A 14,541-nucleotide genomic window follows, 5' to 3' on the forward strand; every position below is an offset into this window, starting at 1 on the left:
GAGCTGCGGGCAGCCCGGCGCTGCCGCTGGAGCCGCAGCGGGCCTGACAGGCCGGTTCTGCTGGAATGTTCTCAGCAGCCTCCTCTCGTCCACGATAGCACCCTCTGCCACTGGAGAAAGGGGACGGGGTCTAAGTTTCCCCCCCCCTTTTTTTTTTTTTTTTTTTAAGGGGAGTGAGACACCCACCCTGGGCACGCACACACACACAAACACACGTACACTCACTCCCAACAGCCAGACACAGCTGACCGAAGACCCGTCAGGCTGGCTCCTCCCCGCCCCTCCAGCGGGGCAGAGGCACGGCGCAGTTCCAGCACCTTCTTCACCTCTTCCCCAAACTACTCCCGCGACTGCTGCCCGCGCCCTGCCGCCGCCTTCGTACGGAAAAAGGTCCTGCCCCTCTCTCCCCGCCGCAGAGGCGAGCTGGGAGGGGCACAGGAGCGCGGCGGCGGCACCCGATCGGAGCGCAGGCTGCCCGTCGCTGCACGGCCAGCGAGGGAGCGGAACGCAGCGCACCCCGCCCCGCGCGCGCCTGCACACCTCCGCCCCCCGCCTCTCACTGAGCGACAGCTTCTAGGACCAATAGAACTGCCCCTTCCGCGCAAGGGGGCGGGCACTCCCTGCCTGGGAGACCAATGGGAACACCGCTGCCTGAGCAGTGGCGTCCGCGACGGGGGGGACGGAGGAGGGGCAGGAGTTTAGGAAGAGGAGGGAATGGCTGTCGCCAATGAAGTCATGTTCGTAATCTAGTCCCTCGCTCCGGTTCTGGACTCGGGTGACTCACTGAAGGGGGAGAGGAGCGACAATCAGCACGGTGCTCCGCCGGGGCGGAAGGTAAATAGAACTTGCAACTTGGCCCAACGCCGCCAGCTCCCCGTGCCCGGCACGGTCCTTTATTGTCAGCGGCCGCGACGGCTCGCACCCTGCCCACCTTCCCTCTCTCCATCGCTCCCCTTCCCCGCGCACGGCCCCGCCGGTCCCAGGCGCCACCGTGCCACCTGCTTCCTCTCCCCACCTTTCCCGGCGCCCGGCCCTCCCCAATATTTATATCCTCCAGTGGGTGGAGAGAAGAAACTTTTGATCTGGTATTATTCTGGAATAATCACGATGCGGATCTCCGGAGTGGGAGCGACAGAACCCCCACGGAGTCGCCGGTGGCTGACTCGTGAGTCAGCGGCACTCTCGGTCTTGCCGCCCAGCGAGCGTGTCACGGGCTGCGGGCGACGCGGCCACGGGAGAAACAGATCCTTGGGGAGCGACAGCCCACACGGACGGGCCGTGGGCGGTTCCGCCGCAGCTGCCGGGGGTCGCAGGGTGAAGTTCAGGGTGTCCGGAGGTGGCAGAGCGCGGTGCGGTGGGGCTGTTTCTCCTCCGTGGCACACGCTGGCGCAGACCCAGCCGAGCCAGGGGAAGTGGGGAGGCATGGGGAGGGAGGTGCGTGGTGGAGCGGTCTCGCCTGAGAGGAGAGTAGCGGCATTCCCCGGCAGAGCCAGGGAGGCCATGATCCGGATCATCTCGCTGTCTGTCACAAACATTGCACACACCGAGGAGGGGGAAAGAAGCGGGGGCTGGGACTTCGGCCGACGGGCTGCGGCTCCTGTTGCTTTTCGGTCTCTTGTTTTTAACTGTGCAGTCACTCCTGCTGTAGAGGTGTCGCGGTTTACTTCCCAAAATAGCTTGCATGTCGTCGTACCCCTCCCGTTTTCCCTGCAGAAATTCGCCCTCCTCCTCATCCCCACCCCCAAGCAGAGTAGCACAAAACATGCGCTTGGAATTTTGGAATCGCCTGCCAAGCAAAAAAGCGTTTTATTTCCGGTGTGCGCGGAAATTTATTTTTTTTTAACCCGGCCGGGCGGGAGCCAGGATGCACACGCGCGCGGATGCTCAGGTAGCTGCGGGTCGCTTGCCCCTATGTCGGGAGAGGAGACGGCGGTGTTTGGCACCTGGAAAAGTTCTGTGCCCTGCCGGAGGCGAGGTGGGCGGCAGAGAGCTGCTGCAGCCAGCTGGCGGGCGGGGCCGGCGGGCAGCGGAGCCCGTCCCCGGGCCGCTGCGGGGCAGAGGCGGGATGCGGCGGCGGCTGGGGGACGATAGGAGGGTGGGTGGCCTTTCTCGTTCCTCCGCCTGTGCGAGCGGCGGCGGATCAGGAAGTCACCGCCGCCACACACAGGCGCACAGACATGTTTGGTCGGCGTGACATGGTGGCGGAGGGAAGGAGAGGCGGGGAGACGGGCCCAGCCCAGCCCTGAGGCATGACCCGGCTGCTCGCCCTCCCGCCGGCCCGCCTGCGGCCGAGGTACGGGGCCGTGCGCGGACACCGCCGTCAGCAGCGCACCCGCTGCTTCGTGGAGGGGCGGGAGAAGGTGGCAGCGGGGCCGCATTTCCAGGCAGGGACGTTTTACAGCCTGTCGGCCGGGGAGAAAACTTTCCAGAAAGGCTGGAGGAGGAAGACAGGGCCCGGCTGGTTGTGCGCGCCCGCCCCGGCGCCTTTGCGGGGGAGGCGGCGGGCGGCCCGGCGCCGAGGCCTGCGCGCCGCCCGTCCTGCAGGGCCCGAGCACCCAAGGGCAGAGCAGCGGTGCTGCCGCGGAGGGAGGGAGGAGCGGCCGCCCTTGCCCCGCCGCCCCCCGGGGTTCCCGGGTCGCGGATCCCCTGCTGCGGCTTTTCCTTGTGTCCGCGGTGCGTGGAGAAATGGAGTTTCTTACGTTGTCTCCTCCCCTCTTAAATTTGTAATGGTGGAACTACAAACAGCGCACGGCTGGAAAAGTTACAGCTGTTCTAAACTCGATCTGAAGTTACAGTTTAACGATTGGCTTGGGTTGTTTTTATTTTGGTTTTTTCCCTGTGCGTGCGTTATGGTCAAGTAAAGGGAGTGTAAAAGTGTCTGCATGATTACGTACATCGCACCGAATTTGTCTTTTCTTGCTATCTGCTTCTTATGTTCGATATTCAGACTTAGCGAACTTTACGTTAGCGCTGTTCTTTTTAGGATGTATTTTTACGAATATTTATGTGAGTGTGAATATGCAAGTAAATAACCGGTTGAAGAATTTAAGATAAAAAAGTTGTTGGTGGTTTTTCGGTTTTTTGTTTGGTCGGGTTTTTTACCGCTTTAAGTATTCTGCATGTTTTCAGTGAAGAATTGATCTGGGATCTTTGACACGGCGTTGTTCCGTTTGCGCTCTCTCCTGTTTTGCTTTAGCTTTCTAAAGTGTTAAGTGGTTTTAACCACAGCCCCTCAGACCCAAACGATAAACACTGTACCAGAATTTAATTCCTTTGGTATTATACCAGCTACTTGTTCGGGGTGGGGCAGTTTCTTCTGTGCAAGTTACTATTGTTGTGCAAATACCGGCACACTTTCTCTTTGGGAATCTAATTGCCCTATTACTGTCTCTGACTTTGTTTCTTTTGTCCTTTTGTTATTCTAAGGGGGAAAAAAAGTAGTGTACCAGAAGGATAGGCTTGCGTCAAGGCAGGTTTTTGTGTCTATATATATAGATCTATTTATCTGTTATCTATCTATCTATCTATCTATCTATCTATCTATCTATCTATCTATCTCAGTAATAGAAAACAGAAAGACTGTATGGATAGTGAGCTTTTAAAATTTAGAGTGCATCATGTATATGTGGACTTGCCAGAGCTGAGAGTAAAGCTTCGTTAAAAACATTATTTCTCTCATGAGTTATATCTCAGCTTTAAGACTGGTATTTCTGTGGTGTTGCATAGAACATGTGCCAAAAGAGTGTGTTCAAAGCAGTCTTAGATCTTTTCTTTTGTTCATTTCTGAAGTGGTTTGTGAGCGTTTCTTGTCAAGTTTGAAAAATGCTTTCACCAGCATCTGAGGCTTGAAAATTGACAAGACAAAAAGTCCTTCAGCTGGCATACTTACTACATTACATATATTCTTGACAAAGGTGTGTTTGAAATTACTATCTCCAGATATATTTTTCTCAGTTTTTGTTGGACTTTTGAAGTTAAGGTCAGAATGTTCACAGTAGCAACTTAAAAAATTTTTTTTGTGGTCCTGATGAGTAATATTGCTGTGAACTACAAGTGATCCTTTTCAGAAGGAAACTTCTGGTTCTTTGTATGATTTAGAACATTTTTACAAATTACTCATCAAAATGTCTGTTACACTTTCTTGTATTTCCTGCTGCAGTCAAAAGTTCTCTATGTGTAAAGGGTGTTTCCTGGACCTCCATCACTTTTGGACTTTACCAGATTAGTTTGCTTTTTTATCCTGATTCTCTAGTAGAATAGTAAACACATTATGGCATAAAGATCACTTGTCATAAAATTGGCATTAGAGAAGAGCTCATATCTTATTTCCAAGATAAAATAAAGCAGGATGAATAAGGGAAGAAAGTAAAGCTTTCTTAAATACATCTTTTGATAGTTTGTAAATATAGTAGAATAAGAAGACTAACACTGAAAATTGTTGTCTTTATTTCTGACATGTGTAAAGTCATTACTTATTAGGCATAAACATTTTCCTGTTTGTCTCCACTTGGCAGAGAATATTTCCTATTTATCACTTCAGAGTTTGAGTACCCAGGTGGATCACTTAGAGGTGAGACCTTTCAGAAAATCTTAAAAATAAGTTTATTTTTACAGAAATTATACACTTTTCATGTATATTTTCATCAATGCTTTCCCACAAGTAACTTGTATTTAAAACAATCTTCTCCCTTCTTCCTCCTCTTCTTCCCTGTTTAAGTAAAGCCAAGGCCTGTCAGTACTGTGGTGCATTCCTTTCCTTCTGCCTGTATCTCATTGTAGCTTCTTTTTTAAAAGAATCGAATGAGAAGACAATGTTCAATAACTGTGATTAATACCCGCAGTAAAGCTCACTGTATGAAAACTTAATCCATGACCATTCAGTAGTGTCCTGTGTCAGTTTTCTGTGCCTGAAATTTACAGTGGAACCTACATATGTAGCAAACATGGGCTTGATCGTGGGCATTGTCTAATGGTAATTAAACTTGTGACTGCAACTATCTAGCTGTCCTCTTTTCCTGAAGGCTACTGTCTTCTGCAGCAAAGCTATCAGAAAGGATCATATATCTGTGCTGTGGCGTCTTCACAGTAAAGTCTGGCAGCATAGCTTAGCCTAACTTGTGTGCACTCTGATTTGTGATTATGCCTTTTGACAGTCTGGAGTACATTCAACTCCCAGCTGTTAGCCAGTCATTTTTTGCTGCTGATGTGAGTTTTTCCTAAGAGGGTAGGCTGTAAGCTAGAGCAGTTGAGAAAAGTTGAACTTCCTGTAAAGTTCCTATGCAGTAGGAATAAGAATTTCTACAAGAATATTTCAAGGTGAGGAGTATTGACTGTCATCCTAAAGTAAACTGTCTCTGCATGTGAAAATGGATCTTAGACTACATGACTCCACAATGACGTTTCTGGTGTAAGCATTCCACCTATTTTGTGCGCTCTGCTGGGATGCCTGCAAGTTTCTGATAGAGAGCTAGACATGCGGCTAAAGTCATGTGCACAGGTTTTTTTCTTCTGGCCTAAGTGTCTGGATAAGTAATTAAGGTTCAGCATTTCTGGTTCTGTGGTTTGTGTTTTAAACTACAAACTCCCTTGCAGAAGGTTTTCAGGTTACACTGACACTGCGTGCATGACTGCGCAAAGGCAGGATCTCAGCTGTTAGTGTGTTTGGCTTCTCTTACGTGAACTAATAACTATGGTATATATTAGTTGAAGATTTGAGTATTTTCACTGTTTCTTTGTTATTTCATGTGAACATGTTTATTGATTGAATCATCATTTAATCAAATGACAATAGTTAAATCATGATGAAAGGTAATGCAGAAGTTGTACAATACAAAATACTGATTTGCTTTTAAGTACGATAAGTTATTTTATGATGATGAGCTGCTGTCATTATTAATCAGCTCTTCTACTTTGAGCATATTCTTTTGATTATAGTTAGCAGATTATGCAAGTAGTACAAATCACTGACAGTATAATTTCATGTTTTCTAAGGTAGTGTAATAAAGATAGCTCCTTTAGCCTGTAGTGTATCAGAAGTTTACAGTTTATCTTTTCAAAGCCACCTGTGAATCATGACTTCAGTTGGAAATGTGTGGGGAGAAGCAGACTGTAACTATTTTTCTGTGAAGACAAAGTTACAGTCAGTATTTCAGTATCTTTGTGGCTGTTGTTTGGGTCCACATTTGATCAGCTCTAAGCAGTATAGTTTCCTTACTTTTCACTACATATCCAAGCAGGAGATGTGGCCAAAACATCCTGGTTGAGGTTCAGTTTAGGTTGAGAGGAAAGGCAGAAGTTATATTGGATGGTGAAGGGAACTAGCTAGAAGAATTATAAATACCTACTGCTCCATCTGTTCTTAGACTTGGTGTGTGCCCTGTCAAAGCAGTCTGTAATCCCTGGATCTTTTTGGGTGTACAGCTGGTCTTGAATTCCAAAGTAATGCAAATAGTTTTTTACCTGCTGTGTTTTCGTTTGGGATCTGCTAATATTTCCTCATGCGAAAAAATTCCTGCCATTGTTACCTTTAGGTTTGAAGCAAGTTTATACCAAAATATGTGTAATAGAAACATTGAACTGGTGGGGGTCCTATTGTACAGTGAATTAGTTACATCTACAAAACTTTCTCGGTGTATATAAAATGACAGTGCAGAAGTATTTATGCTTGGGGACTGTTATTTCAAATTGTTTACAGTGTAGGTATTCACTGTCCTAAACCATTTGAGCTAGAAATAGTTGAGCAGAGATCCTGAGTGTCTCTCTTAATTTTCAGCTCTTGGTTTTGTGGCTCTTCTTTGTATTTGGATCTGGCTGAAGTTACTCTGACAAAGGATAGGTGCCTTTTTTATTTCGCTGTCTTAGCTCTGGTTGTGTCCAGCAGAGGTGGAGAAATTCTTTGAGACCACAGGAGGAACCATGTGATTCACGACAACTAATTCAGTTGCCAGTAGTTCATCTGGGGCTGTTCACAAAAGAGAATTGGTCATGTTGATCTGAATAAATCCAAGAGGTGGTAAGGGATTACAGTTCAGGAAAAAAAAAAACATCCTATTTGAAGTCATGTGAGTAATATTACTTCAGTGAGTGTTTTGACAAAATTGTAAGATTGAAAAAACAGTTAAACAACATGTAATGTGTTTGAGAATTAGGGCCAACAGCCTTGTCATTTGGAACAATAAGATGGAATTTTTATTTTTTTTCACTGTACTATAGTCTTGTAATTTGTTGGAAACATTTACTTTTTTTGCCTCTCCTTCCCCCTTGCTTTTTAATTCTAACGGGCACTACTCAATAAAAAGCAGTCCAAATAAATAGGTCAACACTGGCTTTGGCAGGGAGTTGACTTCATACTGCTTTTTTCATCGCTGGCACCAGAATTTAGCCAAACTAATACCAGTGCTATCTGCATGGAGCTTGGGCGCTGTTTAGCCTGTTGTCTTTTTGTAGATTTTTGCTTTGACTTTAATGAGACTTTGATAAGGGTCTAAATGAATTAGGTATCTAGCTTTTACTGAATTTTAATGAGAGCAGGGTGACTAATTTGTATGGGTTTTTTTAATGCAATCTTAGACTTAATAAATATAAACTAAACTGGTTTTGAAACATGTTAAACCATAAACTTTTTAACAGGTTGGTTCTGTGAACAGATACTTAATTGGGAGGGCCATACTGTGTTCTGGTTTAGATCAGTGCCTGTTTTTTTAATTTTGTGAACTACTGTTGCCAGAGAAGATTGCTTTGTCTCTTTATTTCTATGACTGTCTTCAGACAGGATTTATTACTTGCATTTAAGTAGTATTTTCCAGTACTTTATGTTCCCTTGATAAAGATTTTATAAATTACTTTTTTTTTCGCATGTTCTTTGACATACAAAATCTCTGAATACAAATCTGTTTAAGACAATTCCCAATTATGCGAGATTGGGTGAGTTTATCTTCTCTCAAAGAAAGATGATGAAGGAACTTGATCTGGTACACGTAGTGCAAACATTCACCTCTGGGAGCTACTGTTTTTCATAGTTTGGACACTTGCTATCCTAGCAAAAAGAATTTTAAAATTTTCAAATTTGCATACAGGGTATGTTTAATGTATTTGTAAATGGCAGTGTAACTAATGGACCTGAGACTGGAGCCAGTTTTTTTGAGAACTACAAGTTGAGTTTTCAGTAGGGTGGATAGGTGAATTGAGGGGAAGATTTTGATACCCATTTTAATGCATAGATGTAGGTAGATGTCTTTTGTGAAGTAAGATATTCTGGGATACTGTATACTGATAGTACTTTTGTAATTGTTCTGTGTACGTTTTTCTGGGTGGTGGTGGTGGTGGTGCTAGGTATCTGCTTTGTTAAATGGATTGAATTTTGCTTATAATGCACAGAGCAACTCAGCTGTGAGAGTGTCAGTCTTAGATTTTGCAATATCATGATTGACTCATGTAAGAACTATTTGTTGTGTGGAAGTGTGTGTTGTTCTTCATACAGCCAAACATAGGCCTCTTAGAGGAAGCTATGGTGTTTGCAGTTGAGAACATTTGATACCTTTATTCCTTTTGTGGTTGTGTTGTGGGGTTGTAGAGGACTGTAGGTTTTGAACTGAGAAGTTTCATAGGCATCTCTGTGTTTTAACTTGCAAGGAAACAGGATCCCAAGGTATCAAGTCATAGAATCACAGAATATCCTGAGCTGGAAGTCACCCAAAAGGATCATTGAGTCCAATTCTTGGTCCTCTGCAGGACACCCCAAGAATCACACCATGTGCCAGAGAATGTTGTCCAAATGCTTCTTGAGCTCTCTCAGGCTTTGTGCTGTGACCACTTCCCTGGGGAGCCTATTCCAGTGACACAACTTCAGGCCATTCCCTTAGGTCCTGTAACTCTCACCAGAGAGCAGAGATACAGTGACAATGTCTGTCTCTCCTCTTTCCCTCATGAGGAAGTTGTAGACTGCAATGAGGTTTCCCCTCAGTCTCATCTGCTCCAGGCTGAACAAGCCAAATTACCTCAGCTGCTCGTTGGTGCTTCCCATTTTGGGCCTTTCACCATGTTTATCACTGTCCTTTGGACACTCTCCAATAGCTTTATATCTCTCTTATCCTGTGGCACCCAAAGCTGCCCCCAGCACTGGAGGTGAGGCTGCCCCAGTGCAGAGCAGAGCAGGACAATCCCTCCCTTGCCCGGCTGGCGATGCTGTGCCTGATGCCCCCAGGACACAGGTGGCCCTCCTGGCTGCCAGGCACTGCTGACTCACTTTCAACCTTCCCTAAGCCATGAGCCCCAGGTCCTTTTCTGTGGGACTACTTTCCAGCATCTCATTTAGTCTGTCCGTACATCCAGGGTTGCCCCATCCCAGGTGCAGAATTTGGCAATTATCTTTGTTAAACTTCATATGGCTGGTGATTGCCCAGCCTTCCTGTTTTTCTAGGTTTCTCTAGAGGGCCTCTTTGCCTTTGAGGGAGTCAGCAGCTCCTCTCACTTTTGTATCATCTACAAACTTACTAGTATCCCTTCAAGTCCTTCATCCAAGTCTTTTATGAAGGTGAGTTCCAGCCCTGAAAACCAACTTCATCCTGTGTTGCATCAAAAGAAATGTGGCTAGCAGAGTGAGGGAGGTGGTTCTCCGCCTCTACTCTTCCCTTATGAGATCCTACCTGGAGTGCTGTGTCCAGGTCTGGGGTCCCCAGCACAAGAAAGACCTGGACTTGTTGGAGTGGGTCCAGAAGATGGCCATGAAGTTGAAGAAGGTTAGCACCTCTCCTGTGGAAGAAAGAGAGCAGGGGTTTTCAACATGGGGAAGAGGATATTTCAGGGAGACCCCATTGTGGCCTTTGAGTACCTGAAGGGGCCTTAAAACAGTGAGGGAGAGTGACTTTTTATATGGGCACATTGTGGTGGGACAAGGAGCAGTGGTTTTAAACTTAAAGAAGGTATACTTAGATTAGCTGTTAGGAAGAAATTCTTTATGGTGGGGGTGGTGAACCACTGGCAGAGATTGATCAGAGAGGTTGTAGATCTCTATTCCTGCAAGTGTTCAAGGCTGGGTTGAACTGGGCTCTGAACAGCCTGATCTAGTGGAAGGTATACCTGCCCATGGCAGGGCAGTTGGAACTAGATGAACTTAAAAGGTCCCTTCCAACCCGAACCATTCTCTGATACTGTGTTTAAGAGCACTGGCCCTAAGGAGGAGCCCTGTGGAACCCCACCAGTGACAGGTCACCAGCCTGATGCCACCCCATTCACTGTAACCCTTTGTGCTCAGCCCATCAGCCAGTTGCTCACCCATCACATGATGTGTTTATCCAGCTGTGTGCTGGACATTTTGTCCAGAAGGATCCTGTGAGAGACAGTATTGAAACCTTTACTGAAATCCAAAAGGATTACATCAACTGGCTTCCCCTGATCCAAGTAGATGGGTTAGCCTGTCAAAAAAGTAAGTTAATTTTGACAGGCAGGACTCTTCTGTCAAGAACCTGTGTTGGCTGTGACCGATGACTGTGTTGTCCTTCAGGTGTTTTTCAAGACTTCCCAGAATAATCTTCTCCATAATTTTGCCAGTCACTGAAGTGAGACTGCCAGGCCTGTAGTTTCTAGGCTCATCCTTCTTGCTCTTCTGGAAAACTGGGATATCAGCCAGCTTGCAGTCAGTTGGGACCTTTCCAGATTCCCAAGTCCATTTGAAAATCTTTGAGAGAGATCTCATGATGACATCAGCTGGCTCTCTGAATATTCTCAGATGAATTCCATTGGGCCCTATAGATTTACAGGGATCCAGTGGGAGCAGCAGATCCCATACAAGGTCAGGGTCAGCTGGGAAGTTGATCATTCTCACAGCCATGGTCCTCCAGCTCAGGGCACTGGGACCCCCTTAATCCATCAGTGGCTTTGAGGACAGAGGCAAAGAAAGCATTAAACGTCTCTGCCTTGTCCATGTCCCTGTTTGTGAGGTGACCATCCTCATCCTGTAACAGGACAATATTATTTCTCCACTGTCTTTTGCTATTAATGCATTTCAAATCTGCTCTTTTTGTTGTCCCCCTCTATTGTGGCTGGCTTCAACTCCAGCTGATCTTCAGCCTGACAAATTTTCTCCCTGCAGTGGTGAACAGCATCTCTGTATTCCTCTCACATCACCTGACCTTGCTTCTGCTGAGCCTACACCTTCCTTTTTTTGCCTCTACCTCCCAAAGAAGATTCCTGCTCAGCCAAGCCATCTTCTGCTTCACCTGCTCAAATTCTGACATTTGGGAATTGCCTCCTCCTGTTCCCTTAGAAGATGGTGCTTAAAACGTGAGCAGCACTGACGGACCCCAGCACCTGCAAAAGCATTTTCCCAGGGTACCTTACTCAGTAATTCCCTGAGCAGCCTGAAGTCTGCTCTCCTCATGTCCAGAGTTGGGGTTTTGCTGGCACTTTCCCTTCTATCAGAGATTTTAAGCTTGATTACGTTGTGGGCACTGAGGCCAAGAAGACCACCAATCCCCATGTCACTCGTAAGACCCTCTCTGTTAAAAAGCACGAAGTCAAGGAGAGCATCTTTCCTAGTCAGCTCTCTTAGTACTTGAACCATGAAGTAGCATCTAGGCATTTTAAGAATCTCCTGGACTTGATTGTGCCAGCTGTGTGGTGTCCCCAGTTAACATCTGACAGGTTGAATTACCCCAGAAGGAGAAATTTGAAGGTGTCCCTCAGTTACTTGAAGAATTGATGTCATTGTTGTGCCTAGATGGTCTATAGAAGGCTCCCTGATGACATCTTCATTATTTGTTTGTACCTTAATCTTAACCCAGGGGGTCTCAACCCTGCTGTAGCCAGTTGTAAGCTCCGTACGTTCTTGTCCCTCCATTATTAACAATGCTACCCCCCTGCTTTGCCTGCCCTCCCTATCCCTTCTGAAGAGACTGTAACCATCCATCATGGCACACCAGTTACAGGACTCATCCCACTGAGTTTCATTTATGCCAGATATTTCTGGCACTGGGCCAAAGCTTCCCCTTGCTCATTTCTCTGTGCTGTTCATTGTAGCCTGCACCTCATGGGGCGGATTGAGTGATCTCAGTTCCTCAAGTTTTGGGGTGCCATCCCATCGCTTATCACTGGCAAACATGGTTTTTATCCTTTCCTGCCTTCCAATCCACTTTAAAGCTCTGTCAATGAGCCCTGCTAGCTCTTGTGCTAGAAACCTTTTTCCATTCTGCAAAAGGTGCATCCCTTCAGGTATCAGTACACCAACTGTTAGGTAGACCGTGCCATGATAAAAAAAAAAGCAGATTCTGCCAATGACACCCAGTTTTGGAACCACGTGCCCCTGGGAAGCAGCAGACTTCCCTGTGGCTTGGGTCTGGTCTGCATAGCAGGCCTTCAGTTCCCTTTAGAAGGGAGTCACCTATATCAACTACCCTTCCGTTTTAATTAAGAGGGGCAGTCATGATGAGGATGGCAGGTTGTCTTGCCCCAGGTGATTCCTCCATCCCAGAAAGGCCTTTATCTACCTCATCAGTTGACTGTCCTTCTAGTTTCAGGACATCATACCTCTTGTGAAAGGTACCAGTGCTATTTGATGTGTTCAAGTTTTCAGGAGTGTTCTGCCTAGACTGGCCAGTGACAACCTTCCAGTGTTCATGTTCAAGAGACCTCTGCCTTACTGCTTGGTACGGTTTTGAGTCCACCTGCATCTTCACTTCAGTGGAGGTTTGAAACTTCTGACACACTTTGGGAATAGCCCGTCAATCTCTCACTCATTCTCAGGAGTACTGCACAGGCTGTTCACTTAGTCCCATGGCTCCTTCACCTGGCGACAGCTCATTTACAATAACACATCTTCTGTGACAGGAGTGATGGTCAGCCCCAGCCTTACAGTGAGGCTGGGGAACACCTGGCAACTTGAGTCCTGAAGAGGTGCATCTATTACTGGATGGTCTGTCTGGCTGGAGGCTTCTGATGGCTGGTACAGTGACTCCAAGGGGAATGAGTTCTGTGGTGTGTCAAAACCATACTTGAGGCAGCATACACTAATAAGATTATGCCTGTCTTCTCCAACTGCTGGGTCTGTTCGCTGCCTCTGTTGGCTGCTCCCAAATGGTCCTAGGGGAGCTCTGCCAGTGTGCCCTGGTCACGTTCACTAGGACCACTTTTGAGAGAGTGGGAGCAGCTGCCATCCTTGCTGTCTGTGCTCACAGTCAGCTGCTCTAGGGCAAGCAGCCACTTCTGTGTGGGTGTCAGTGCTCTGCTGTGGTTCCCCTGGCTCCAGCCCTGCTCACTGTGCTCCATGGCTCCATGCTGGAGCTGTTAGCCTCGGCAAGGAGTGATTGGGGCAGTTAGGCCATGTTCCAACCTGTCGCTGTCATTACTTGCTCTGCTTGTGCCCAGTCAGCCACTCCAGGGCAGGCTGCTGGCACCATGTATGTCTCAGTGCTCTCTGGCAAGTGCAAAAAAAGTCCTGAAAACAGTCTTAATATTCCTTTAATGCTTGTTTCAGTGTATTACCATGAATCTCACAAGTACAAATTTAAGGCTAGTCACAGCTGTTTAGGGAAAGAATTTTTGACACACAGGTTACAGAGATGCCCAGCTATCTTTCCTGCTTTTAGTACTGCTGTGCTGTGCTTGGCCCACATGACACATCTGGTGATAGCAAGTCAGTTCAACTGTTGTTGTTTCTGGTAGGTGTTTCTCATAGCACACCAGCTGCTTTGTTCTGTGAGTACCATACAAATGGTCCAGAAATGGATGGAATTACCAGGATCCTTATCTTTCTAGTGGGCTTTTAGAAGGGTGATCAAGCTAGTGGGCAACATTAAGGATCATGTAAACATTTTTTGCTGATGACAGCTTGCATGTGTATGTATATATATATATATGTGTGTGTGTGTGTGCGTCTGTGTGTAAGAATTGCCAGTAGATTTTACTTAAATTTTTTCAATGCCCCTAATGTCACATAGAAATTGTGGTTTTGTTTTTGTTTTGTTTTGTTTTTGTTATTAGAGCTATTCTGCTAATTGAAAAGGAGACAGAAAATAGATGTCCACGCCTACAGACCCTGGCGCCATGCCTCATCCTGGTCCTTCCCCTGGACCAGGACCCTCACCTGGACCGATTCTGGGACCTAGCCCAGGACCAGGGCCATCTCCTGGCTCCGTTCACAGCATGATGGGGCCAAGTCCTGGTCCGCCCAGTGTCCCACATCCAATGCCGACAATGGGGCCTACAGATTATCCACAGGAAGGCATGCATCAAATGCATAAGGTAATAGTTCATTAAAAGTGAACCTTTTTTCCGTAGAGTTCTCTCCACTGATGAAAAATCTACTTAAACTACGTTTAGACCTGCTTAACTGCTATTACACATCACCTGCAAAATTTCATCTACGCTCTAACTTCTTTCTTTATTACTAAAGATTATTCATGTATCACGTTAAACACAGTTTCCTTTTTCTTAGTAGACTACTTTGAACTATAGAGTTAGTAGTTTGCAAATCTTCATTTGTAAACTGTACTTTTCAGAAAGACAGATGTTACAAGCGAGAAGAAAATGAATGATAGTGTTAAAACT

At 46.5% G+C, this 14,541-nt stretch overlaps 1 protein-coding gene and 1 long non-coding RNA gene across 4 annotated transcripts in view; one reads left to right on the plus strand and one right to left on the minus strand.

The window, feature by feature from the left end:
• Positions 1-618, minus strand: part of LOC138103518 (uncharacterized) — a 42,180-nt gene extending 41,562 nt beyond the window's left edge. For 2 of the 3 annotated variants that reach the window (XR_011147741.1, XR_011147739.1), the window contains exon 1: positions 226-618. This is a non-coding gene — a long non-coding RNA (uncharacterized lncRNA). Of the gene's footprint in view, positions 1-219 lie in introns of all 3 variants that reach the window. The other variant, XR_011147740.1, reaches the window with a different exon arrangement.
• A 111-nt stretch (positions 619-729) lies between these two features.
• The window catches only part of SMARCA2 (SWI/SNF related BAF chromatin remodeling complex subunit ATPase 2), a 118,142-nt gene continuing 104,330 nt past the window's right edge, over positions 730-14,541 (plus strand). Inside the window, exons 1-2 of the mRNA XM_069001850.1 lie at positions 730-834; positions 13,975-14,235. Of these exons, the coding sequence (XP_068857951.1) occupies positions 14,011-14,235 (225 nt within the window). The 5' untranslated portion in view covers positions 730-834; positions 13,975-14,010. The remainder of the gene's footprint in view (positions 835-13,974; positions 14,236-14,541) is intronic.

This window comes from Aphelocoma coerulescens (genome assembly GCF_041296385.1).
Source record: "Aphelocoma coerulescens isolate FSJ_1873_10779 chromosome Z unlocalized genomic scaffold, UR_Acoe_1.0 ChrZ, whole genome shotgun sequence".
Taxonomy (NCBI): domain Eukaryota; kingdom Metazoa; phylum Chordata; class Aves; order Passeriformes; family Corvidae; genus Aphelocoma; species Aphelocoma coerulescens.